The 24,800-nt window shown below is 53.7% G+C and overlaps 3 protein-coding genes across 4 annotated transcripts; 1 reads left to right on the top strand and 2 right to left on the bottom strand.

Moving 5' to 3' along the window:
- Positions 1-64: 64 nt before the first annotated feature.
- Positions 65-1,482, top strand: TRAPPC4 (trafficking protein particle complex 4; the record flags this gene model as incomplete). Its single annotated transcript, XM_026040308.1, has 4 exons — positions 65-243; positions 316-419; positions 509-635; positions 1,027-1,482. Coding segments are annotated over 4 exons (489 nt in total), but the record flags the coding sequence as incomplete, so codon positions are not given.
- A 1,227-nt stretch (positions 1,483-2,709) lies between these two features.
- SLC37A4 (solute carrier family 37 member 4) lies at positions 2,710-9,868 on the bottom strand. Of its 2 annotated transcripts, XM_026040311.1 has the most exons (9): positions 9,708-9,865; positions 9,270-9,502; positions 7,585-7,828; positions 6,152-6,310; positions 5,545-5,630; positions 4,643-4,756; positions 3,974-4,039; positions 3,324-3,462; positions 2,710-2,998 (listed from the first exon to the last, which is right to left on the bottom strand). In XM_026040311.1, the coding sequence occupies exons 1-9, from the start codon at positions 9,805-9,807 to the stop codon at positions 2,832-2,834; spliced, it is 1,308 nt and encodes a 435-aa protein (XP_025896096.1). In that variant the 5' UTR covers positions 9,808-9,865; the 3' UTR covers positions 2,710-2,831. The 2 variants fall into 2 exon arrangements, with proteins under 2 accessions (XP_025896096.1, XP_025896097.1); XM_026040312.1 differs by lacking the exon at positions 3,974-4,039 and having other exon boundaries at positions 2,832-2,998; positions 9,708-9,868.
- A 2,871-nt stretch (positions 9,869-12,739) lies between these two features.
- On the bottom strand, positions 12,740-24,800 carry HYOU1 (hypoxia up-regulated 1). The gene is made up of 22 exons (XM_026040307.1): positions 24,651-24,800; positions 24,176-24,330; positions 24,019-24,095; positions 23,696-23,877; positions 22,855-22,970; positions 22,009-22,192; positions 21,589-21,723; positions 20,656-20,738; positions 20,424-20,556; positions 19,915-20,102; positions 19,506-19,644; positions 19,351-19,411; positions 18,451-18,533; positions 17,909-18,109; positions 17,256-17,458; positions 16,771-16,858; positions 16,061-16,183; positions 15,533-15,666; positions 14,860-14,944; positions 14,330-14,579; positions 13,964-14,041; positions 12,740-13,744 (listed from the first exon to the last, which is right to left on the bottom strand). The coding sequence occupies exons 1-22, from the start codon at positions 24,798-24,800 to the stop codon at positions 13,683-13,685; spliced, it is 2,910 nt and encodes a 969-aa protein (XP_025896092.1). The 3' UTR covers positions 12,740-13,682.

The raw sequence follows: 24,800 nt of genomic DNA, 5'->3' as shown, positions 1-24,800 counted from the left end.
GGGCGGGCGGGCGGGCGGCGGGCGCCGCTGATGGCCCGCGGCGGCTCACGGGGCGCTCCCGCCCGCAGTGGGACACGCCGTGCTGGCCATCAACGGCGCCGAGGTGAACGGGCGCCTCACGGCCGACGGCAAGGACATCATGGAGTTCCTGGGCAACCCCGCCAACTACCCCGTGTCCATCCGCTTCGGCCGCCACCGCCTCTCCTCCAACGAGAAGCTCATGCTGGCCTCCATGTTCCACTCGTGAGTGCGGGGCGGCCGCGGGGGACGGGGCCGGGGGGACGGGGTCGCTCACGCCACCCTGCGCCCCTCCAGGCTCTTCGCCATCGGCTCACAGCTGTCGCCCGAGCTCGGCAGCTCCGGCATCGAGATGCTGGAGACCGACACGTTCAAGCTGCACTGCTTCCAGACCCTGACAGGTAGCAGCCCCCGCCGGCCCCTCGTGCTGCCCCGCAGGCTGCGCGCGGGGGCCTCCCCTCTCCTCGGCCTTACGGCCCTGTGACCCTAGGGATCAAGTTTGTGGTCCTCGCTGACCCCAAACAAACGGGGATCGACTCCCTGCTGCGCAAGATCTACGAGATCTACTCCGACTTTGCTCTGAAGAACCCTTTCTACTCGCTGGAAATGCCAATCAGGTAAGGAGAAGGCGCACGAGCCGGAGGACACGTAGCCCCAGCAGCCTCGAGGGGCTCGCCCGTGCAGTACCCCATGCTGACAGCTCTGCTGTGACTGGGGTCACGAGAGCGCTCAGAGCAGGAGAGCACAGCACGCTGCTGCTGGGATGGGCCCCTGGCCATTGCAGAGTCCTGCACTGCTGCTCTCCTGGGAAACGGGCCCGAGGCCCCACGGTCACCCCAGAAGCCCCCCGAGAGACTTTGGTCTCACCTCAAGCAGCGCCGTTGTGCTCTGCACTTGAGCTCCTCTCCTGGCAGGAGGCCGAGCCAAAGGAGGCGGTGGAGCTCCCCTCTTTGGCAGCCTGTTGTGAGGGTGAGCTCTTCTCATTCTGCCTCTGTCTGACTGTTTCAGGTGCGAATTGTTTGACCAGAACTTGAAACTTGCCTTGGAGGTCGCAGAAAAGGCTGGATCCTTTGGGCCTGGATCGTAGAAAAACCACTGTCGACTGTCCCTGCTCCTGTGTTAAAGAGCAGAGACCCTTCCCCAGCTGCCCCTTCCCCAGCCGCCCTCACCCGGAGCCCCGTCGGGCACGCTAGGGGCTGCATCTGCCCCAGACGAGCCTCATCTTCCTCCGCGTGACGCTTCCCCGAGACAGACATCGTGCTGTTCACCTGGGGCCACAGAGGCTGCTTGTTGTTCTTGGTTGTTGCAGCTCTGCTGTTCCTGAATGAAAGCCCTGAGTTGCGCTTCTGTGGCCCCTGGCGCAGTCATGCTTTACTTTGTAATTGTACATATGTATTTTTCCTGTACAGCTCTAAGTTATGGTGTCACAGAGTTGCTCTATGTAGAAACAATAAACATTCCCTTGAGAGGTCGGTGCCTCTCTGCTTTCTGGCATCAGGGCAGATGGGCAGGAGCTCCCTGAAAACACCCGAGCAGAGTCATCCCTTCTGGAGGCTTTTGTGCTCACCATTCCCCATAGGACAACCACAGCTCATCAGATACTGCTTCACTTTTATTCCATGAGTGATAGATCTGACACCTCAGTACAAAATGTAATCGCCTTCCATTATCTGCATTAGGGCATCTAAGCTGCTGGGCAAAGTATCTGCGGAGAAGGTTGTTCGTGAGTTGAACATCCTCCTTCCAGGACCCTCAGACACTTAAGTCCTTCCAGAGAAATACAAGAATACTCACTGAAATCCTGGCTAGAAACCTGAAACTATTTCATGTGCAGAGGGCTGGGTGTGATGGCTACGTTCCGCCTCCGAGGTAGTCCCGACTGCTCCCCGGGCCCGCACAGATCCACCTTTGGATCCCGCACACAGCCCGGACTAGGGCCCGTTCCCTGACAGAGAGGAAGCTGCTGCTGGCCCTGGCAGGACTCGCACGGCAGCAGCAGACCCTGCGGTAGCTGCTGGGGGGCTGCCCGGCCCGGGGATCCGCGCAGGGCGCTGCGTGAGCCGCCCTGGCAGCGGCCGCCCACGCCGCAACCATCCGGGACCCCGCGAGCCCTGGACATGCGCCGCACACGGCGCCCTGGCTCTGCTCCCCTCGCCGAGCGCGTTACCCCGCAGTGGCGGGAATGTCTGGGAAGGCCGCCGTTTCCCAGGCTGTAGAGAGGCTGGCAGCAGCAGGCGCAGCACAAGACGGCAGCTAGGCTGTACCAGCCAGCGCAGGTTGAGCTCCCCGGTCGCTGCTCTCCAGGCACCCTTGTCCACTGCCCTGCTCTGCTCCAGGGCAGACGGTAGCAGGGTGCCCAGGGAGCCTCAGGTTTAGCGGGATTCAAGGAGCTGCATCAACGCAGCACAGGCTGAGCACAGCCCTGCACAGCAAGGCTCAACTGCCACTTACTGCTTCAGAGACACAGATCCGAATGTGACAGCAGCACCTGAGGCCACTCATGTTACAGCACCCGCAGCTCAGTAGCTCTGGGTCCTGTCTGAAAGCTCCTTATTTCACTAGCAGGGCTGTAAAAAGGGGGTGCAGTACGGTAAGAGGTTTGCACGTGGACCTCTAGCTGATTTATCACATTCCCAGGAGAAAAGGGGATGGGTACCGGGAAACGTGCGCCCAGACACAGGACAGCGAACGAGAGATTGAGACATTTTTATCTAGGCTGCAGCAATAGGTAACACGCTCCTAGGCCAGGTAATCAAAACACTTGCATCGTTCCCGTTGGCGTCAGGGCTTCCTCTGCACCCCGCGGCGTCTCCTCAGTCGGCCTTCTTGGGCACGCGGCCCATCTTGGTGCGGATGTTCCGCAGCAAGAAGAAGGCCACGGTGCTCGCGGCGCAGGTGAGCTCCGCCACCCAGAAGGCCGTGGCCCAGCTGTAGTGCTTGGCAATGGTGCTGAACGGCAGTCCGGCCAGGAAACCCCCAACTGCAAGACACAAAAGGAACCCTTGCAACACCTCGAGTTCTCCATCTCCTTTGCTAAGGCTCCTACGTGACCTGCTTCTGCGTTTAGAGGAATCCCTGTGGCTGAATTCAAAGTCCGAGGCAACAAGCGCTACACGAGGCTGCATCAGGGTACAGCAGGGAACGTTCCTGAGCACATAAGCAAGCAGCCCAACCTCAGGGTGGTTCCTCATCCGTGGGACAACAACGTCCCGGGTTTCTGCACAGCTCTACAGGTCGGGCTCCCCACGCGCGTTCCTCAGGCCGCGCGTAGCCCCGTGTCCTGCATGCCCGGCCGCGCTGCTCACCGTTGGCCATGAGCGCCACGATGGCGTGCGAGGTGCCGCACAGGTTGGCGGGCGCGCTCTCGTTGGCTATGACTCCAAAGAGGGCGATGGGGCCGTACGAGGAAAAGCCAAACACGGCTCCGAGAAGCAATATCCACAGCTGCCAAAGCAAGCGAGGAGAGATCAGAAAGGCGTCTTCACACCTTCCCGCTGTCACTCATAATTGCACTCATGCATTTTTCCTGTATAGCTCTAGCCTAAGACTTCCCAAAGGTTCTCTATGTAGAAGTGGCAGCTCATTTTCCAGATGAGAATCAGACATGAAGAGGTAGTTTGGGAAGAGCTTGTGAGAACTGAGGAGGAAGTGGGTCACAGGAGCAGCAGCAGCGCCCTCGACCTCCAGTCTTGTGCCCCATCTACAAGGCCTTTTACCTGATGCACAAACATCCTCAGGAACTTTCACACACACTTTCACAAGTTCTGCATTCCGACTTTTTAAAGTTCCGCTCGTCCCATAAAATGCTTTGAGGAAGAGGCTGCTTTTACCCAACTTCTTGCAAAGCTCTCCTTAAGGTGCTGGTTTTAAGTTAGGTAGCGCTAACCAACCTTGCGGGATAGGAAAAGGACATATCAGAAACAGGCAGAGGGAGAAAGAAATGCAAAGCAGAAACCTCCTGTTCTTTTAGGCCTGTAACATCAGCTAGAGGTTGCAAGGCTACGATCCAGACATCAGTTTCCTGATGAAGAGGAGAAAGAAACAGAAAAGAAGAAATGCGTGGTTAGCAGCCAGTAGGGAAGGACGGAAAGCAGCTCATTGACACCCCAGCAGGTAAGCTCAGACACGGACCAAGCGGGGCCACTTCCCTGCAGCGCAAACAGAGGAAACACAGACCCATCGCTTCGGGGGAGGGTGAAGAACCTAGCCAGGCTTCCTCTCACAAAGCTCCCGACCATTATGGACTTAGTTCTACTACCTCACCAAGACTTTACCACTCGCAAAGAGACAGAATCCAAACACACAGTTTCTTGCCATTTCACCTTAAAGTTGAAATGTAACCATCCTCTTCTCTGCACCGCTTTTTTGCTGCCTTTAAAACCCCTGCCATTACAATTCACACTGTAGAAGGCTTTCCGAAAAGGCAGGTCCAACTCTCTGAAAGAGCCGGCCCCTCTCTCCCGTCTGGCAGCAAGTCTCCCGCCTTTCAGTTCCCCTCGCCATTCCACCATGTCCCTGCAGTCTCCCTGAAGCCGCTGGGCTGCAGCCTCTGGCCCGCGAGCTCCCCGCGGGTGCGAGGACACCGGCACCGCCAGCCCGGCCGCTCCGGGTGCCCGGGGGTTACCTGAGGAGACTCTGCCGTCACTGTGACCCGGAACAGGAACATGGAGACGCACATTCCTGCCATCATGGCAAGCAGCAGCGCGTGCCGAGGGTTCCCGTAGGTTGACAGACCCACCTGCAAGGCAGGGAGAGAGGCGGAAGGGTAGACACCGCAAGGGCGCCCACCAATTTGCCTCCATGGCCACTAACGCTGCCCACACGGGTCTCTCGCCCAGAGATGGCGCATCACAAGCACCGCTTCTAGCCAGACTTCGGGTCTTGCTTTAAAACCCGTGTGGTCAGCAAGCTGCTGTGTTAAAAGGAAGCTCTTGCAGTAAGTAATGATTCTTCTCCATGACAAGCTGCCCTTATTCCTATCTCCACTGAGCTTTCATTTCAGATCAAACTGCTTCGCCACATTACAGTCAGTAAATCAAAGGGACAAAACGTGTTAACTCTCTTATCGCAGAGCCGTATCACGACGTGGAACACCGGAGTACATATTTCTCAACACCTTTAGAGTATCCTGCTGCTGCTCGGGTGCACACAGCAGACATGGGTACAGCCCTACTCCTCCCAAGGGTACCAGGCAGTGGCAACACCACCGAGGATGGCACATGGTCGAGCGCCGTCGTGAACCTGCTGGAAAGGGCCACACTCCTTCCAGCCCAGCTCTGGCTGCCGAGAGAGAGACGGGTGGTTCAGATGCTGAACTGCATCCCCAGGAGCAGCTTGGGCAGGCAGAGGAAATGAGAGGGGCTGTTCACTAGCATGGGGCAGCAACTCGCTCAGTGCTCCCTTCAGAGTGCTGTTAATCTCCAAGGCACCATAAAGAGCTCGCAAGGAGAGCATGCTGCTCCACAGCTGCTGCAAGCTTTGGAAAGGGAAAAATATACTGAAAAAAGAAAAGAATCTTTTACTTACTTTTGCTACTGCTCTGTCAGAAAGGTACCCAGCAGCAATGCTGCCCACCAGACCCCCTATTTCCAAGGCACTTATGTAGGAGCTACCTGGAAAGCAGGTGAAGCAAAGAACAGGCCGTCAGATTTATCACGACAATTCGTCCCATTTCACTTTTTAATTTCACGTTTTTCTGCTGTTCTAAGAACTGCACATTGCCTGGGTTTGCTCTCTGCCAGCCAGTAGTTCAGGACATGCACCATTCCAGGGCACTGCAGCAAAGCAGATGTCCTGCACACTGCTTACGAGCCAATGTTCCCAAAGCAGACCCACAAAAGCAGCAGTGCCATCAAGTCATCAAGTGTATCAGCGGGCAGGGATCTCGTTCAGACACCAGTACGGCTGCCGAGAACCAGCTTTGTGCTCCGGTTTCCCAGGCTCCCCAGCAAGGCCACTGATAGGCTCCTCCGTAAGTGGCTTGCTCTGCCTGCCATCTCCCTGCTCACAACACAGCTAGACATGGAGGTTCAGAACAGTCCTCAGATGAAGGAACCCAGGTCCTTTTCTCACACCCAGCTGAGCTCCGCAACAGCGCTGACACTGCGTGAAGAAATTGAGCTTTGCATCTTACCCACGAGCACAGACTGTCCCCTCTCCTGAATCAGGAAGAGCTGTCCCCAGTCTGAACAGCACGTTTTCACCCCGAAAACAACCAGGTAGCCTGTCGAGAGCACCCAGAGGTAGGGCGAGAGCAGCAGCTCTGCCAGAGTGCTGTTGTCGCTGGAGGACCCTGCAAGGAAGATGAGCAGGAGGTCACTGCTTGGCCCGAGCCACGGAGCCCCAGCAGGTCCATGGAAAAGATCCTCAGACACAGTTCATGCACAAGGACACCCTAACAGAGCAAATGCTAGCTGCGCACCGTGCCTTAGCCCCGGCTTTGCTGCAACTTCAGGAGCTTTCTGTCTATTTGTTTCATGTTCACTAAGGAGCTGAGAGGAACCATCCATATGCTACTCCCAGTAATTTTCTGTCTCATGGTTGCCAGTAAACCATTCTCCCTGTTAGAAAAATGACCTACTTGTCCTGATTTTGTTCCACTTTTTCTTTTTTTTTTTTTTAATCTGTTTAGCTCTGAAGCACACAGCAATAAGGCTGATTTTCAAGTGCTACCTTGTTTTGCCATCAGTCCTGCTGAGACATCTACAAATCTACTCCCCCCCCCCAAACAATCTGTGGGAAAACAACATTGTTTCATTGTTTTCTTACACTAGGAGGCCAGCCTTAGTAGCACAGGTATCTCTGGACAGCACAGAAGATGCTATGAGCTTCGCTAGCCTTTAAAATCCTACAGCAAACTAGTGTTGCAATTCTCCTCTACCTGTTTTGCTTTCAAAGAAGCATCACGCTCAGTGGGCTGAACAAACATTTACTAACTGTATGTTCTAGGTTAGGACAGAAAAACACCGAGCAGAGTCCACCGCAAGGCAGGGGTCAACAAAACCCGCAGCAGGGTGAGGGGAGAACTGCCCGTCCTCCAGCAACGCAGGAGAGAGGCGAGTGACGCCAGGGAATCATCTCCTGCCGCGCCACCGTCCCTCTCCGCGGCATCCCCTGGAGACCCGCGCTCACCCTCCAAACAAACAGAGCCCCAAGAAGCAGGGGACTGTGAAAACGAAGGCTCTGCGCGATGGACAGAGGAAACAGATGGCCAAGAGCGTCTTCGTGACACACACGTGGCTGCCGGCAGACCGGTTACCGGGTGGATGCCAGCGCCTTCCGCTGCCGCCCTTGACGGGACAGTCTCCAAGCCAGCGCACCCGGCCCCCCACAGGACCGAGGAGGGGGAGTACGTGGCTGATGGCATCAACACCACAGCCCCGGAGCGGCCGAGGGGAGGCTGCTGAGAACAACCGTGTGCGCCCGTCCTGCTGAGAGTGCTTTCCGGAAGCGGGAGGGAGCCTGAGCTCAGCGCCCCGAGCGCGACACGGCTGTGCCAGAGCGCACGCACAAGGCTCGGCACCTCCTGCTACGGGCGCCCCATTTACGATCACATCCAGTGCTCACCTTTCTTCCCTTTCTTGGCTCCTTGTTCAATGTTGGGTAGCCCAACATCCGACGGCTCATTTTTAATCAGGACAAGGCAAACAAAAGAGACAACCACGCAGATGAAGCCAGAGAAGGACAAAGTCATACGCCAATCGTAGTGGAGAGCCACGAGAGCAGCGACAATGGGGCCTAGGCCCCCAGCCAAGTTCATGCTTGTAGACAGGATTGCCCACCAAGTCCCAAACTGGGAAGGCTCAAACCACTGTGCAACAACAAGAGAAACGACATGAGGTCTGCAGAAGAATTTGATGTGGCACCTGAAAATCCTCAACAAAGGCCCATGCTGAGGGTTCTGGGCTCTTCAGACTCAGATCTACAAAACTAAATAGAAAGAACAGTGAGAATCTGCTTTTCCTCATTCTTGCAGGAAATGTCTAACATGACACGAGCTTGACAGGTGTTTGCATCATGAGCCAACTCAGTGTAATTTCCATTTACAGACCATGAAACTGAGACATGGGACAAGCAAATCTAAGAGTGCACAGCTCTGCGTACTCCCCGGCTAGGAACGGCGTCCTCCTGGAAACGTTTGCTGGCACGGTACCGCTGTGGATAAGCAGAGAGTCACAGTGTAACTTTAGGACTCGCTTTGCACGAAGGATCAGGCATGATCAGCTCTTCATTGCAATGTGTAATCCAAACCAGAACCACTTGGGTTATAATTGCTGACAGGAAAATGTCGGAGAGCTACTGCAACTGAGAATGAAGCTCTGGAAGTTTCAAAAAACGCTGTACGTATCGTTACCGTTATCCACAAGCTTCCTTCACACCTACAAAACTCCCTCAGAAAGTCTTTTTCTTCCCTCTGACTTGCAGCATTAGAGGCCTTGTAGAAGGGCAATACAGCTATTCCTATCCTCCTTTCCTGCAAGTACGTGCACTCCTGGATTTTAACAACCTTCCACATGTCTTGCAGGCAGTTGAGAACATCACATTTTATCATGACACGGAAATTCCCACTAAGTTGGTGGGCAGGGTACATGCACAGTCTGAGTGCTGCCTCTGAGGATCTGGAAGCACCAAGGTTTAGCTGTGTACAGCTCAAATCCTGTCCCGATGGCATAAAGCATAAACCAGTCTGCTCTGTTTAGCTCACTTACCACCCAAATACCGCCAAACCTACAGCCTGGGAGCCTGACTCTTGCTGTTCTATGAGTTACTAGTTATGCTGTCTGAAGGGGCTGCAATTTGCAAGCCCTGAGCTCGTGAGGAGCGCAAAGCGAATGGTTTGTTTCCCAGCATGAGACAACGACAGCAGCAAAGGAGCTAGAAGGCCTCCACCCACCTTCCTCCTTAAAACACTGGCCTCCAACACCCGCTGGTCCTCACAACTGAGCGGGCCCAGTCCTGGGAGACACTAGCTATCAGATGGAGTGGGAAGCAAGGCCTGTGAAAGCAGGGACTGAGGTGCTCTGTGAGCCATCGCTAGGATGCATGAGATGTGCAGGGAATCTGGCTCCAAAGCAGAAGAAAGCACAGCTGGTGTTTTACACTTCCTGGCTTGGTGGGGACAGGAATAGCTGTGAATTCTTCTGGCCTCGGAGTAAGCATTCCTGCAGTACTCTGCATGCGGCCCTGCTGCTGGACGAGCCCAGGGCACGTGCTGCTCTCCGCTCCCCACCGCGCTCGCAGCATCTACTCACTTTCCGCAGCACCTTCCCGCAGGGTGGCCACCCCAGCCCCTGTGCCAGACCATTGAGAAACCAGAGCCCAGCGAAGGCCGTCACGGTGGAGCTCCAGGAGAAGACTATGTTGACCAGGCCCACCATGAGGAGGCCAGAGGAGAAGAGCCAGCGGGCGCTCAGCTGGTCAGAGAGCACGCCGCTGATGAACTTGCTGATAGCGTAGGCTGCGGACTGGCTGCTCGTGATGAGGCCTGCGGGAGGGCAGACACCGGCCATGTGAGCAGCAGACCGAGTAGCGCACACCGAGCGTCTCACTGAGCCCCAGCCGCAGCCACAAGGGGCGACACAACAGCGCCAGTAGCACGTAGCAGGGGCGCTGCTCGCCGCAGTGGTGCCGCCGGGCCGCGCTGCCCCAGGACTCAGCAGTAGCACTGCGGTGCCGGGCGCCACACTCACCCAGCTCGTCCTTGCCCAGCGGCACCTCGGCCATGACGGCGGGCATGACAAAAGAGAAGGTCTTGCGGTTGAAGTAGTAGAGAGTGTAGCCGCCGAACATGGCGCTGAAGATGACGGCGCGGTAGTACCCATACCCGCGCCCCTGCCCGCGCCCGCCCGCCATAGTCGGACGGCTCGCTGAGGCGGCTGCAGCCACCTGCCCGCGGGGCGGAGCCCGGCGCGGGGCGGAGCGCAGGGACACAACACCTCCTACGTCCGCACACATAGGACTCGCCCACCTGGGGCGGACCGCAGTGGAGACCGCGCCTCCCACGTCGGCTCCAACTGGACCCCGCCCTCCTCGACCCCACCCCCGTCCGAGCCGGACCGCAGTGGAGCCTGCACCTCTCACGTCCGCTCACATAGGAACCCCCCCCCCCAGACGGACCGCAGGGGAGACTGTGTTTCCCAAGTCCGCTCAAACAGGAACCGCCCTTCTTCCCCCCCCCCCCCGATCGGACCGCAGGGGGGACTACACATCCCACGTCGGCACAAGCACGACCTGTCTCTCCTCAGCCGCCTTCCCCACCCCGAAGCGGACCGCCTCTGTGCGGAAATTCTCGCTGTCAAAAACTGCATGGCCAAAAAAGAGACAGAGGAGACCTAAAACTTTATTCGAATAAAGAGGGAGTCCACCGGGTATATCCCTGTGGGGTCTCTCAAGTTGCTCGAGGGCGCAGCCCCCTTTTATCCTAATTTCTCGGCCGCGGTGGCCCTCTCCTTTTCCCCATTGGCCAAAGTACTCAGGAGTTACAGCCTGCCCGGCACGCCTACACCCAACTCGCTGCCTCCCTGCCTGTGTTTGCACCTCAGGTCACCTGACCCCTTTGTCCCCCTCACTCACTTTGTCCTGTTCATCAGCCAAAGAAGGGGGAGTAATTTCCTCCCTCCTTTGGACATGTCCACACTTGTGGGTGTGTTTTGCTCAAGCCCAAACTTCCTGTGGGTCTTCTGCTCAGCTCTCCCGTCCGCACACATAGGACTCGCCCCTTCTCAGCACCCCCCGCCCCGAATCGTCGCGCAGGGCGACAGCACCTTCCACATTTGCATAACACAGGACTCACTCCTCCTCAGTGGCCCCCCTCTCGCCCCCGTCTGATGCGGACCACAGGGGAGACTGTACTTCTCAAGCCCGCTCAAACAGGACCCACCCCCTTGGCAGCGTTCCCCCCCCCCCTCCGAATCGGACCGCAGGGGAGACTGCACATCCCACGTCCGCTCGAACAGGACCCCCCCCACGCCGTCTGCGACGGACCGCAGGGGAGACTGTGTTTCCCAAGTCCGCTCAAACAGGAACCGCCCATGCACAGCCGTTTGCCCGCCCCCTCAAGCGGACCGCAGGGGAGACTGCACATCCCACGTCTGCACACATACGACTTGCCTCTCCTCAGTCGTCCCCCCCGCCCCCGAAGCGGACCGCCTCTGTGCGGAAAATCACGCTGTCAAGAACTGCATGGCCAAAAAGGAGACAGAGGAGACCTAAAACTTTATTCGAATAAAGAGGGAGTCCACCGAGCATATCCCTGTGGCGTCTCTCAAGGTGCTGGAGGGTGCAGCCCCCTTTTATCCTCATTTCCCGACCGCGGTGGCCCTCTCCTTTTTCCCCATTGGCCAAAGTACTCAGGAGTTACAGCCTGCCCGGCCGCCTACACCCAACTCGCTGCCTCCCTTCCTGTGTTCTCACCTAAGGTCACCTGACTCCTTTGTCCCCCTCACGCCGGACTCTTCTCAGTCTCTCCCCCCACTTTGTGGCTCCGCTCAGTCTCCCACCTGCAGATATTCCTTTGTCCTGTTCATCTGCCAAGGGAGGGGGCGCAATTTCCTCCCTCCTTTGGAAATGTCCAAACTTGTGAGTGTATTTTGCTCAAGCCCAAACTTCTCGTGCGTTTTCTCCCGTCCACACACATAGGACCCATCCCCCGCTCAGCCCACCCAGGGGCGGACCGTGGGGGAGACTGCACCTCCCACGTCCGCTCGAACAGGACCCCGCCCCCTCCTCGCCCCCCCCGCTGTTCCTAGACGGACCGCAGGGGAAACTGTGCCTCTCAAGTCCGCTCAAACAGGAACCGCCCCTCGTCAGCCTTCCGCTCCCCCCGCCCCCGATCGGACCGCAGGGGGGACTGCACATCCCACGTCGGCACAAGCACGACCTGCCTCTCCTCAGCCGCCGTCCCGCCCCGAAGCGGACCGCCTCTGTGCGGAAATTCTCGCTGTCAAAAACTGCATGGCCAAAAAGGAGACAGAGGAGACCTAAAACTTTATTCGAATAAAGGGAGAGTCCGCCGGGCATATCCCTTTGGGGTCTCTCAAGTTGCTGAAGGGTGCAGCCCCCTGTTATCCTAATTTCCCGACCGCGGTGGCCCTCACCTTTTCCCTATTGGCCAAAGTACTCAGGAGTTACAGCCTGCCCGGCACGCCTACACCCAACTCGCTGCCTCCCTGCCTGTGTTCGCACCTCAGGTCACCTGACTCCTTTGTCCCCCTCACTCACTTTGTCCTGTTCATCAGCCAAAGAAGGGGGAGCAATTTCCCACCTCCTTTTTAAAGATACAAACTTGTAGGTGGGTTTTGCTCAAGCCCAAACTTTTCGTGTCTTTTCTGCTCAGCTCTCCCATTGCATACATAGGACTTGGCCCTTCTCAGGCCCTCTCCCCCCAGCCCGAAGCAGACCGCAGGGATACTGCACCTCCCAAATCTGTACAAGCAGGACCTCCCCCCCACCCCGCCCCACCAACCCGTTCCCATGTGGCAGGGGCGTCTGTGGCACTGCAGCAGCAGCAACAACCACCACAAGAGCCCCAGGGCGCGCAGCCCCCGCTCCCTGCCCCGTGCAGCAACTTGTGCCCCCAGCCGGCCCCCAGCAGCAGCGAGCTGCTCGCCACCCCTCTGCCATCACCCCTCACACAGGCCACAGCCTACATAAGAGACCGCCAGGAGGGTAGTTTTTATTTTTGATGGAGGGCCATGGAGAACAACACCAGTTGCATGTTCACAAGCGACCGTGACAGTCCGTCGCGACTCCGCTTGTGCACTTTAGCAGCATGAACAGTCCCAAGGAACTGAGAGACCGCAGCAGGGACACGACGTTGTACAAGGAAGCCAGTCTGAGTACGTGAGAGGCTGCAGCGGGGAGAGTTGTAGTCAGCACGCCACTTTTCCTTTGTTTTTAATCTAAGCCAGTGCTGCCTCTGTGGTCCAGTAGTGGTGGCTGTTCCAACTAGAGAAAAAACGCACCGAGATGCTGCTTCTTCCATCCTCCTTAACATTCAACTTTGCACTTTTTGAGCTTTTAGGTTACAATGAACAATAAACTGAATCACTTGGTTAAATTTCAATTCACCCTTTTGAGACTCTGCTACAGAGCACAGAGAGAGATGACTGTAACGACACCTTATGGAAAACAGATACATGCCTTTTTTCACTGCAGAGCACCAGCCTCCCTGAAGTCAACGTGCATGCACTTTGCACCCGCTGAAACCGCACTGTTTCTTTAGGCCAGGGCCTCACACAGAAAGACAACACCAGCTTAGCAACACATTCCAGGAGTATTTCCCTCGACCTTCCACCAGACGAGCTGTGGCACAGAGTCTATGTTTGAAGTTCCCTCCTAAAGCTTACAGCATTTCTTTCACTGTTTTCCTCTAAAGAAAAGTCACTTTGGTGACTTCAGTAAGACTGTATTGAAACAGAGACAATTGTTGGTGAGCACACGGTCACCTTTAAACACATAAGAACAGAGAAATAAAAAACCATTCACTAAGTTAGTAGCGGCAACATCCCCAGGGGAAAAGAAAAAAAATGTACATCTCTATTGCAGGTTGTTGTCAGACTGTTTGTTGTGTGCCTTTTACATCGTAACTAGCCAGGTCCATTATAAAAAACAAGAAAGTAACCCTCAAATAAATAGATGTTGACACTGACGGGATTTCAGGGGTGTTATAACTCATCGTTTTTCCTGCCTTCTCCTCCAGCTTCTGCTTTCTTCTCCTTTTGGGGCCCTGTGTAACGAAGGGAACGGAGTTATACATCGCAACAGTTTGGCAGCACACAAAGCAGTCTTGAACACCACTGACACTCATTAAGATCCCCCAGCTACTCAGCAGTGAACAGTTTCTGCTACATTAAGTGTCTCCAACATCTAAAAGGCAGAAGACACACGTGAACAGCGCTCACTCTTAGCTACCAAGCACAAGGCTGTCAGGCAAATAAACACCCACCTGGGTCTGATGCAGGCTCCTCACTTACTTCCTCAGCTGTAGGAGGTTCCTTGGCTGGACCGATATCCTCAGGTTTATCTATGGTTAAGATGAAAAGCAAGCAAGCAAACAGTCAGGATAGGAGGAGCAGGACAGGTGACTAACAGCGAGGTCTGTGCACAAGCCACCCAAGATGCATCAACGGGACAACATCAACTCTGCGTCACAGTGGTTCTCTGCAGGCGCTCGGAGGAAGAGCAGAGCTGCTCCCACTTTCTCCCTGCCAGGCCTCACGCCCCCGCGAAGCCCTGGGCAACCTCCCGAACATGCAGCCAAGTCACTGTTAGAGCTAGCTAGTAAGGCAGTGCTCAGCCTTCCCTTCCTTACCTTCGTGTCGCCCCTCCGTGGGAGGGATAGTGTCCTCGCTCTCTGATGCTGTAGCATTCTTGCCCGAATCAGCTTTTGTGGTGTTCTTCTCCTTTCTGGGCTTGGGTTTGGCAAACTTGGCCTTATTCAGAAGGTACTGCACTTCCCTGTCCAGGGCCGCAATCTTGAGCTCTATATCCTTGGACAGCAGGACAGGTTTCTCAGCAGGAGAGAGCTTGTTCTGTTCAGCCAGCGTCTCATTTTTCCACAGCTGGAGGGAGGAAGAGGAGGTGCTTTTTGGTACAGGCTGGTTTGGCACACTGCAGCGCACAGTATGTCAGCATCACTGCTCCTAGGCCTCCTCATTTACTCCGAGCAACACTGCTTCCCGCCGCAATTTTTCCAGCAAGCACGGACACACAGAAGGAAGGTGTGGGGACGAGACGTGTACGCCCCACTTCCCGGCCTCGAGGAAACGGCACCTACTGCTTGGGACCGGGAGCGCAACCCCCACAGCCTCCCCCCCCAGGGATCACTCCCATCTTTGTTACCGTCGTTTCATTGATCGTTTTTTCTAGTGTACTCAGTTCCACTTCTGTGAATATCTGGTCAGACTCTGGAATCATTCGGGCTCCCCTGAAAGATACAAAAAAAGGGTTTGTTTTTCCTTTGGTAACCCAACAGATCACAAAGGGAGAGCAATTCCTTTTTTCACTCCAATTAATAGAAAAGAAAAAAGTTCCTGCCCACCAAGTACTGTGTTTTACACTTGCACCTCTTACATCTGCAGGAAACAAAGATGAAGAGAGACCTAACTCGATCTCCCAATGCTAGGAACGGGATGCAGAGATAGCAAATGTAGCGATCACAAAGGCAAGAAAACAGAGAGGATCACCCAACAGTAAAACCACCTCAACAACAAAACACACACAACAAAAAAATGAAAGGGGAAAAAAAAAAAAAAAAAAAGAAAACGGGTCAAGAGGAATAGATGTGCCTGGAAAGAGCATGCAGAGCACTGGACCCTTCCTATTCTCCCAGCTAAAAGATGCTTCCCTTGATGGTTGCTGTAGCACCAAGCACTAAGAAACACTTGCGGCCTCCTTGTCTTTAGAGCACTAGACCTTTCTGACCACCTAGCACAGGAACTGGCACATGCAGGTTTTCCTGGCATCCCCTCGGGCACCAGCCACACAACCCTTCTCTCTACCAACTTGCTCTTACTTGAGGAAGATGCTTGAGTGGTTGAGCAGACCGTCCAGAGCAGCCAGGCGTTCTGGCCACTTTCTCCTTTCCTCCACACGGAAAAAGAGGTTCCTGCAAAGCTTTTTCAGCTCTGAAAGCTTGTCTTTCAGCTCCTGCAAAGTGGGGATAGGAGAAAAATGATCATTAGCTTATCCACTGTCAAACCTCTTCTCCTGTGATGATGCTGCAAGCCCTCAAGGCCAACGCTGCAAGTACTGTAGTTCTCTACCAAAGAGAAAGAGTTCTTTCCAAGGAGCAAGGCAAGAGACACATGACTAAAAGCTTCATGTAGATCACTTAGCTTCTGCCACAGCTATTCAGGCCCACGCATGCAAACGTCCCTGGAAGAAGGAGGTCCTACTGTATTCAGCCCATAACACATAGAGGAGGCAAGGAGTTCTCAGAGAGGCAGATGAGAGAGGAATGAGGATGGATCTCTACTGTCAGCCTACACAGAGATGTTTATGTCAACTATAGCAGGCTTATCTCCACTACACACAAGAGTACCTTAGTGGCAGCTGCATAACCCTCCTCCTCCATCCAGTTGGAGGCTTCGCTCAGCTTTCGGGAGATTTCTTCCCTCTGCTCCTCTGTCGAGACCAGCTGATACTCCTCTTGGTAAAGCTTATCCTGAAAAGAGCCAAGTAACCTCCTTTAAAACCCCAGTGTCTGTGGAAGCACAAACCACCAGCTTCCCCATCTGCAGCTCGGCAGCGTGGGGGCCTCCTGGGCTGCTCTACAGCGAACAGGAGATTGCAATTTAAATCACACAGCCCCAAATCTAAGGTCTTGCTCTCAGCATTACGCACGATATAGGATGGGAAAGCGGCCCCAAGTGTCACTTTGCACACGCTTAGTGTTAGCTGCCTTTTTCTCTGCCACAGCCTTTGCATATTGGCAATTTCTTTCCAGACAGAGGACGAGGGTTCTAAAACTGACAGGCAACTGTAGGTGAGGTGCGCAGGTAAGCTGCAGTTTCATGTTTGGGCAGCTCGGAAGCGTCCCTTCCATCTCGAGGAAACCTCCCTGCCTCACATGGGCTTGGGTAAGCCAAGTTCAGTAGAAAAAGTAACTGCAAGACAAGCACTGGCCTCTTCCCAGCAGCCTTCCCCTAGCCCAGCCCCAACACAACTCCCCTACATCCACAGCTGCCGAAGCACACAAGCCTCTTCCACCTTCTTGCCAGGAGGTCTTATTGCTTTACATCCCTCTCTTACCTGTGTCTCAAAGATGAATGACTCCAAGCTGTTGGCCGATTTTTCCCTCTCCTGTTTCTCCAGATCCCTGACGGTCAAATCTTGGAGTCTAACATGGAAAAAGAGCAAGATCCAAAGGTAAACTTACTATTGGCCTTGCATTCCTCTGGCCGTCTCCTGCTCCTCCACCCAGAGGGGAGGTGGGCGGAATGTCATTTCAAGCTTCACTCCACTGCAAGCTCCGAACGCGGACACACGCACCAGAGCAACTCAGAGCTGCCAGCATCAACCCTAGAGACATTCTCCCCACGGTCACTTACAGAGCTGCCAAGGGTAGGGAGCTAATCCAAGAAAGGTGAGTACAGGCAGCAGGAAGCAAAGCACATCTGCTTCAAGAGCACAGTGTCTTTTTCGCACAGGAAATAGTTGCAAACCGTCGCCTCCTCCAGTTGCACAGCACTCCCCTTACCCAGTGCTTTACAGTAGCACGCTCATTTCCAGCTTACTTTTTCACAGAGCTCTGGAGTTCATCCTCCAGCAGATCAAGCACATCGTTTACATCCAGTTCCATGGTGATCTCATGCACGAGCTTCTGCTTCTTGGGGGCTTTGATCTTCTTTTCTTCCTCCATTTTGGTTGCTGTGTTCTGGTCACCGGAACTTTTGGATGGTTCCTCCTCTTTCACAGTCTCTCTGCTCTCTTTGGGATCCTGTAACAGACAAAATTCCGTCTCTGATACGGAGACAGATCTGCAACACCTGCCAGGCAGCCGCAGAAGTGCTCCTCCGGCAACTGAACTCCAAGGACATTCTACTTGAGAACACACAGGTTGTTAAGAACAAAGCACGCAGTCTTGTCCTGCAGACTTGGCTGAATGAGGCTGCCATGAAGACACCTCCGTGGGAAAAGCAGGGAAATCTGCACACATGCAGGGTTCTTACCACTCCCACCCTGAAGGAAGAATGAAGGACAGACAGGCTTGTGGAGAAAAGAAAGTTGTTTGTTGCAACTGAAACCAGCCTTGGCAACTCTTACCAAGACAGGGCATGGGCAGGGAAAAGCCTTCCTGAACACCAAACACTAAGCAGCAGGAGCAAACAGGAGCGTCGTTCTTCCAGGCACCAAAGCCACAGCTGCATTCCTTCAGCCTGCTGCTTACCTGAGCCTCCGATTTCTCTCCCTCTTCCTTTGTCCCCGACTCTGCTTTGGGAGGAGCAGCCTCTGGTTTGCCTTCACTTGGAGGTGGTGACTGTTGTCTCTCCTCTCCCTGCTCCGCACCAGCATCTTCTGCACGGCTCTTCTGCTCCTGTTGCTCCCCCTGCTCCTCTTTAGGGCTTTCTGCTGGGCTCTCTTCTTCCTCCTGGTCACCACAGGGAAGTCAAAGGCAAGGAAAACATTTGCTTTTACACTGAAATTCCATTCCAGTGCTTCAGCAAGCAGGTAATCTGTGCAAAGCTCCGTTTCACCAGAAACAGGTCCAGCCTTTCCTGGCTTTGCCAACAAAAGGCCGCAAGTTTCTCTAAACACACGCCACACAAAGCTCAGAGGAATATGGCCCTTTTTGCAAAAGGCATGCTCAGCATTCTGACAACTTGCCAGAAGCCAAGAGTTCTGCTCAAGGGAGATACTGCCTCCTTAGCACCCAAAGAACGAGCCAGATATTCACCCTCAGACGATCAGGGCCAGCACCCTGGGGCTCACCTGCACCGGTTCTGTCAGGTTCTCTCCAGCCTCTGGCGTAGGGCCGCCCCCACCAAACAGGCTTGAGATGGTGTTTCCAAGCTCTGTCGGAGAGAAAACAAATCCCCATCATTCTCACAGCAGCCCGGGCAAAAAGAGGATGGAGACCATCTTCAGCTCCCAGTTCTTCCCGTCACAACTGCAGTAACTAGCGAGGAGCCTCCTGATGGGTTAGCTAGACATACTGCAGAAACTCACCCTTCCCTTGACTTCACCTTCGGCTCTTTGTGTATACACACGTGCACAGAGTGGAAGCTCCATCTCTGTGAGAACGGCACCTGGAACTTCTTACTGCCATTAAACAATGTCAAGCTTCAACCTACGATTGCATTAGCCACCCCTGCATCTCTCCTTCCTCTCCAGATTACACAGATTTCCTCCTCCCTCTCTCCAGGAGGATCTTGGCTCTCTCCTTAGAGGCTGGACAATGCAAAGCACAGATCAACAGCAGCAAGAGCCAGAAGGGAGAGTGCTGCGGGGCTATGGATATAGGACTTTCCTTGAGGACAGTCCTCCTGAAACGAGCAGTTGCAGCTGAACAAGGAGAAACAACTCTTATTTTTCAAGTCGCAATGCATGCCATAGTCACCTTAGGAGTGTATGACATCTCAGACAGAGCTCCCTGCAGCACCCAGCAGCCACTTGCAAAGGGCTTTTAGGTATTTTGGAGCTGTAAATATAATCAGAGGCTACAGTTAACTGCCCATTTCCCCACCTCCCCTGCCCTCTCCCCTCGGTACATGGTTCTGACTGCTCAAAGAAATGGGATGCTGGCAGTTATCCCAGTCGCAGGGGATAAAACATCCCTGTTTTTTTGGGAACACAAAACAGTCGCTTAGAACATCACAGTTCAGCACTTACTTGTCAGTGTTGATTCCTCTTCCAGTTTGTCTTCCACCACTGTCTCAAACACAGATTCCACCTTGGAGAGACGAGCAAGGAGGTAAGTACCAGCAGGGATCACCACTACCACGGGTGGTGACAGACCGGGGACAAGTATCACAACAGGATCTTACCCGGTCAAGACTCAGTACTCCACTCTCATCCATGTTGAAGTGAGCTTTGATGCCTTTGGACTCATAATCCGAGTGCTTCTTGAAGCCGTCCCCAACTCCCTTGAGCCGTACAGTAGTCAGATTGAGAGATCCAAAGATCCTGGTGATGCAGACAAAAGCAGAAAGAGAGAAACTTCATAAAACCAAGGACTGCAGAGCAGCTAACCACTTCTCCCGTTTGTGTTTGCAGTGCTGGACAAATGCACAAAGCAAATTGCCGCCACTTCTGCTGAAGCACAATTTGGAGAACAGATCCGCAAACGTGTAACAGCCGCTGCCAGGGACAGAGGCTTCCCTGCCCACGAGCTCTTGCGGGTAGGCACGTGGCACCGTCACCGAACCGCCTGCTGGGACGCTTGTGCCAACCCACCGCATGTCCTCCTGGTTCAGGAAGGACAGGTCCCCGTAGTTGACGTAGAACTCGAAGTCGTCCGTGTAGCGGTTGAAGGTGATCACTTTGCGCTGGGGATAGGGTGCCATGCGCTGGAACAGAATCCTCTTGTTGTGCTTCAGGCTCTTGGATTTATCCTCCTCCTCGACCTCACGAGTGAACTCCACCTGCATCACGCACGCCAAGTGAGAGTCAGACAAGCACAAACCTCTTCCCCACCGCCTCCTGGGTCAGCGGGTTCCGCAGCATTTGGCAGCCGTATCGCCTACAGGAAGCTGAGCACAGACAAGTATTTCCCTACAGATTGGTCTAAATGCTTGCAGCCATCTAAGGACTTGTCACTGCAGCACTCGTGTTGTGCCAAAGACTTCCCTCTGCAGAAAGGTCTCCCCTGCTTCCTTAATAATCGAACCCTACCTGCAATATTTCCTGCCCAAACAGCCCAGTTTACCCCTACCTTGCCCCGGAGAAAGCAAGCCAAGGGTTACCTGGATAGGGAAGACAGCCGCATCCCGAACAACGAAAGGCTTCACCTTAAAGGCTTTGCTTAAAGCAGCTGCCTGGTAGACTGCCCCCATGGCAGCAGCCTCATCCGCATTGATGTTCTTGCCCAGCTCTTCTCTGTGAAGCGACAGGCGAGAGACGTCAGCTTTGCAGCCGCTGACACGAGCGGTAATTTGTCAAGAGGAGACAGACTAGAAGGGGGCCTCACATACTCACTTGCCCACAGCTTTCAGCAAAACCTCCTGCACTTTGGGGACCCGTGTGGCACCGCCAACTAGAATCACCTGGTCAATTCCACCCTAGGGATTGGAAACAGTCACCTTGTCTTGAGAAAGCAATTTTGGAAAGCTAAGTTCAGGGCTTCCTTAGGTTCCTTCCCCGGTCGCCAAACACCGATGTGGCGCTTTGAGCACAACCAGGGCACATCTCGCTGTGCCGAGCCAGGACATGGAACCCGGCAGCAAGCTGACTGAACAGGGCCGGCACGGCCGCTGTTCAGCACCACCCGAAACACAGGACTTTATTCCGAAATAGTTGAGCAGACTACAGTGTACCTCAGAGCATGCCATGACTCAGGCAGCGCAGAAAAAGAGCCTCGGAAACATGGACCCGAAGATGTGTGATTCAGTGTCTTGCACTGCATACCAGAGCCCGTGGGTGCTCAGGAAGACCCCGGCATCTTGAAACCTGAACACTTAACAACGCCACGGGTCTCTGCAAAGGGCTGCATCACATCTGGGTTCAACTGCAGTCTGCCTCAGGGCTTCTGAGGGCAGCGCTCAAGGCACGTGCCTGAGCAGCAGTAATTCTGTTTCCAGGCTTCAAGAGCAACACTAGAACCAGCATCCAAAACCCAAAAAGAGACAGCGTTAAAGACTCTAACACAAAAAGTAGAGGTACTGTGACAGGAACAAAACCCTCACCCAACTCCTCCGTTCCCGGTGCTTAACACGGAAAACCATGTCAAACTCCTGTTCGACACCGCAGCACGTAACTTCTCTGCAGTGCCAACACCGCAGCCTATTACAGCAGCAGGTATGTGCACTTCTCAGCGGCATCAGATACAATAATCACCGATAATCGTATCCTGACATGACCACAGACCCATGCCTAGAAACACCAGGCTTCCTAATGCATTCCTAAACCTACCAGGTCCATCTCTGCGCTGCTCAAGGCTTGCTGCACAGGTCCTGGGACTCGCTGGAACAAGTCAGAGCACAAATCCTCAAAGTCTTGTCTTGAAACCTTGGCCTTGAAGTCAATGTCATCCAGCAGTCCCTCAATCTGGCAGGAAGAACAAACGCCAACAAGACATTGTAAATGTCCTCATTGTAAAGACCTCTGTAAACGCACCTAGGACCCAACTGCACTCTCCCTGAACCCTGCCCTTCCTAAGGCGAGGAGAGGAACAGAAGACTCTAGATGTAAGACAAGTTTCTCTGAGATCCCACACAAGTTTGAAGTCACTAATTACACTATGCAGACAAAGCCTCTGTGACACCGCATCTAGCCCCCTCTCCTTATCCCACCCCAGGCTCCCCGCTAAAGACCCGCGGCAGGCTGCCCGACCTGGGCCATGTGGTCCACGTTTGCGCTCAGGACAGTCTTCAGGCGGTTGGCCTCCTTCAGTAGCTTGGCCATGGCCCGGGGATTCTTTCGGACGTCTTTGGAAGGATGCTGATCATTGAAGAGTTTTGCCAAATAATCCCGGAGCCGAAGCTCCATCTCTAGGCCTCCAAGAGTCCGATCAAACCTGAGCAAAGAGAGACAAGCTGAAAATAAACCTCATGTATTCTGTTACAAATATGCATAGCAGAAAGCAGGCTAAGGTAGCTGTAATGCCACCAGCTGCGAGCAATTATGAAAGAACAGCTGTTCCGAAAGCAAGAGAGCACCAACAAAGCAGAGGGAGTCACCATGACGGTAGCTTGAAACGGGCAGCTTCAAACTGCGCGCGATAAAGTCCTGATTGCTAAATGTGCCAAGCAGCTGAGAAGCCAAAGGATAACCGTCCCATGCTCTTTTTCTAAGAAACAGCAGCATACGGTTTCTCCTTAACTGGTAACACACAACTGCATTTTCATTCATATTGCACTACTGCAACCTGACATAAGCTACTTCCCTAACACTACATGAAAAATCAGCTAGACTGCGTTAGACTTCGGGCTTTTTACACCCTTAAGGCAGACAACGCATCCTCGTTAGCCCTTCCCCAGCCTCCTGTACCTTCCGCACAAGACAGTGATATCTGAATAGTTAGTAACTTGAGCTCTCAACTCTAAATGCTTCTCACTCCATCGTCCAAATTACTGCATTTCAGCCTTGTTCAAAAGTCTACACATAGAAGAGACTGCAAAACAAGCGCTTCCTTTCCCGATACCTGTGGGTTTCCCAAACCTCATGATAAATTCTTACCCAATACCGAGGATTTGCAATTGTGGTTGGGTTCCCGAGTCCTTAGTTTTCACTGTCTGATAAGTTACAATAGAACAAGTGGTGCTTCCTGCTCCCATGTCATAAAACATGATGGTCTGAAAAGAGACGTTAGGATAGTGAGACAGAAATTCCTGGATATCCCCCTCAAGTTTAATATATGTAATGATGAATATTAATAGATAATTAAACTATCCGCAGCTTTCCAAGCTTGTTACAGCTCAAGACTATCTGCTCACTGAACTGGCTTTATGTCGTGCGACACAGCGGAGCGGTGGGATTCACGCTTTGATCAAACTACAAGTGCTGACTGCCACACTTGACACAAGCAGACAAGAAAGCCTTTTCCATCCATTCTACAAAGCAGGAAAAAATAGGAAAAAAAAAAAAAAAAACCCCTCTGCTCCTTAGAAGTTTCTTAAACCTCAGGAAAAAAACAAGTATTGCACAGTCAATTCCTTCTAAAACGACTCCCATTTCTCTCCCCCACCCCTCAGCCAAGAGGCAGGGCACAAACACAGGTTTACAGAACAGAGACTGCATATCCTACATCCCCATCCCATCGTGTGCTCCGCTGTAAAGGCTTTCAGCTGAGGCAGCATTTCAGAAATCAGTTGAACCTCTACACGCCATGGCTCTCCTATGGCGTTCAGAGGGGTTTTCTCTCTTCGCCTTGTTTACAGACGTGTGCAAACGAAGGAGAGGGGCTAAACAGAAGTCCATCTTCTTAGAATTAAGTCCTGGCACATTCACCTGCAGCCCTTTCACCCCACACGCACCCAGGGGCGCAGGATTCTCTGCACATAGCCCCGATTGCACACACCTGCGCAGTGGCATTGATGTCTTTCCTCCTGAAAACGCCGTAGTTGAGCGCCACAGCAGTGTTGTCGTTGATCAGCTGCAGAACTTTCAAGTCAGCCATGCGAGCAGCGTGCAGAACCGCCCTCCTCTCTGCCTGGTTGAAGTAGGCAGGAACAGTGATCACTGCGTCCTTGATGGGCTGCTCTGAAAGAGGCGAAAGGAACGCAGTTCTCTTAGTGCGGCCAGGCTCTGCATTCACATCCTTCAGCATACGCACAAAGATACATGTGCCCAGGTGCTGCAGGAAACACCAGAGACCACAAGAAACACCTATATCTTCCCAACCTGCAAACTCTTCAGCCAGACCACGTGAATAGTTCAAGACCATTCCCAGCATCTCCTCTGGAGAATACTGCATTGTTCTGCAAGAAAGAAAATTACAGTCGTCATCTACAGAAGTCCAGTAGCAAAGTCCCCTGTAAGGAGCCCAGAAGACACGTACTGGGATAGCTTGAAGACAACAGTCTGTCTCCGCTCATCCTTCACCAGTTCATGCTCTGGGAAGCGGGACTGGTACAGCGCTACTTGCGGGTTATCCATGTGCTTGCCCAGCAGATCCTGAAAGTATCTGAACGCCACTTTGGGGGTCCTTATGGACTACCAAAAGAAAAAGAAGGTTACCCTGGTGGATTTCTGCAGCTCTGCTGCTGCCATATGAACAGAATGCTCCCATTCCACGCACTGAACTGCTCTTGGCTATGGGAGTTTGGAAGGCCAGACAGGTAACAAACAAACAAACAAAAACACGCCAATACAGAAAGCCAGTAAAACATCAGAATTAAGAAGGAAAAAAAAAAGATACAAAAGAAAAATCACGCTTCCTAACTCCACCCTCTATCACAAAAAATCCAAGAGAGAGAAAATATTATCTGCGCGTAGGAGTTGCACCGGGCATATCGAGTGACGAGAGCTGTTACCATTCCTAGAGCGCTATCCCCGAAGAGACGCTCATCTTCTTTCAAGGAAACAGCCACAGGAGTTTTCCGTCGTGACTCCCTGTGTAGGAAGAGAGGGACAAAACAGCTTACATGGTTGGGCATCAACAGAGAGTTTCCAACACTGAGCAT

The sequence above is a fragment of the Nothoprocta perdicaria genome, unplaced genomic scaffold, assembly GCF_003342845.1.
Source record: "Nothoprocta perdicaria isolate Ctin4 unplaced genomic scaffold, notPer1 scaffold_252, whole genome shotgun sequence".
Classification (NCBI taxonomy): Eukaryota; Metazoa; Chordata; class Aves; order Tinamiformes; family Tinamidae; genus Nothoprocta; species Nothoprocta perdicaria.
Note: the sequence above shows the minus strand (reverse complement) of the source record. Positions and strands in the feature narration are given on the sequence as shown.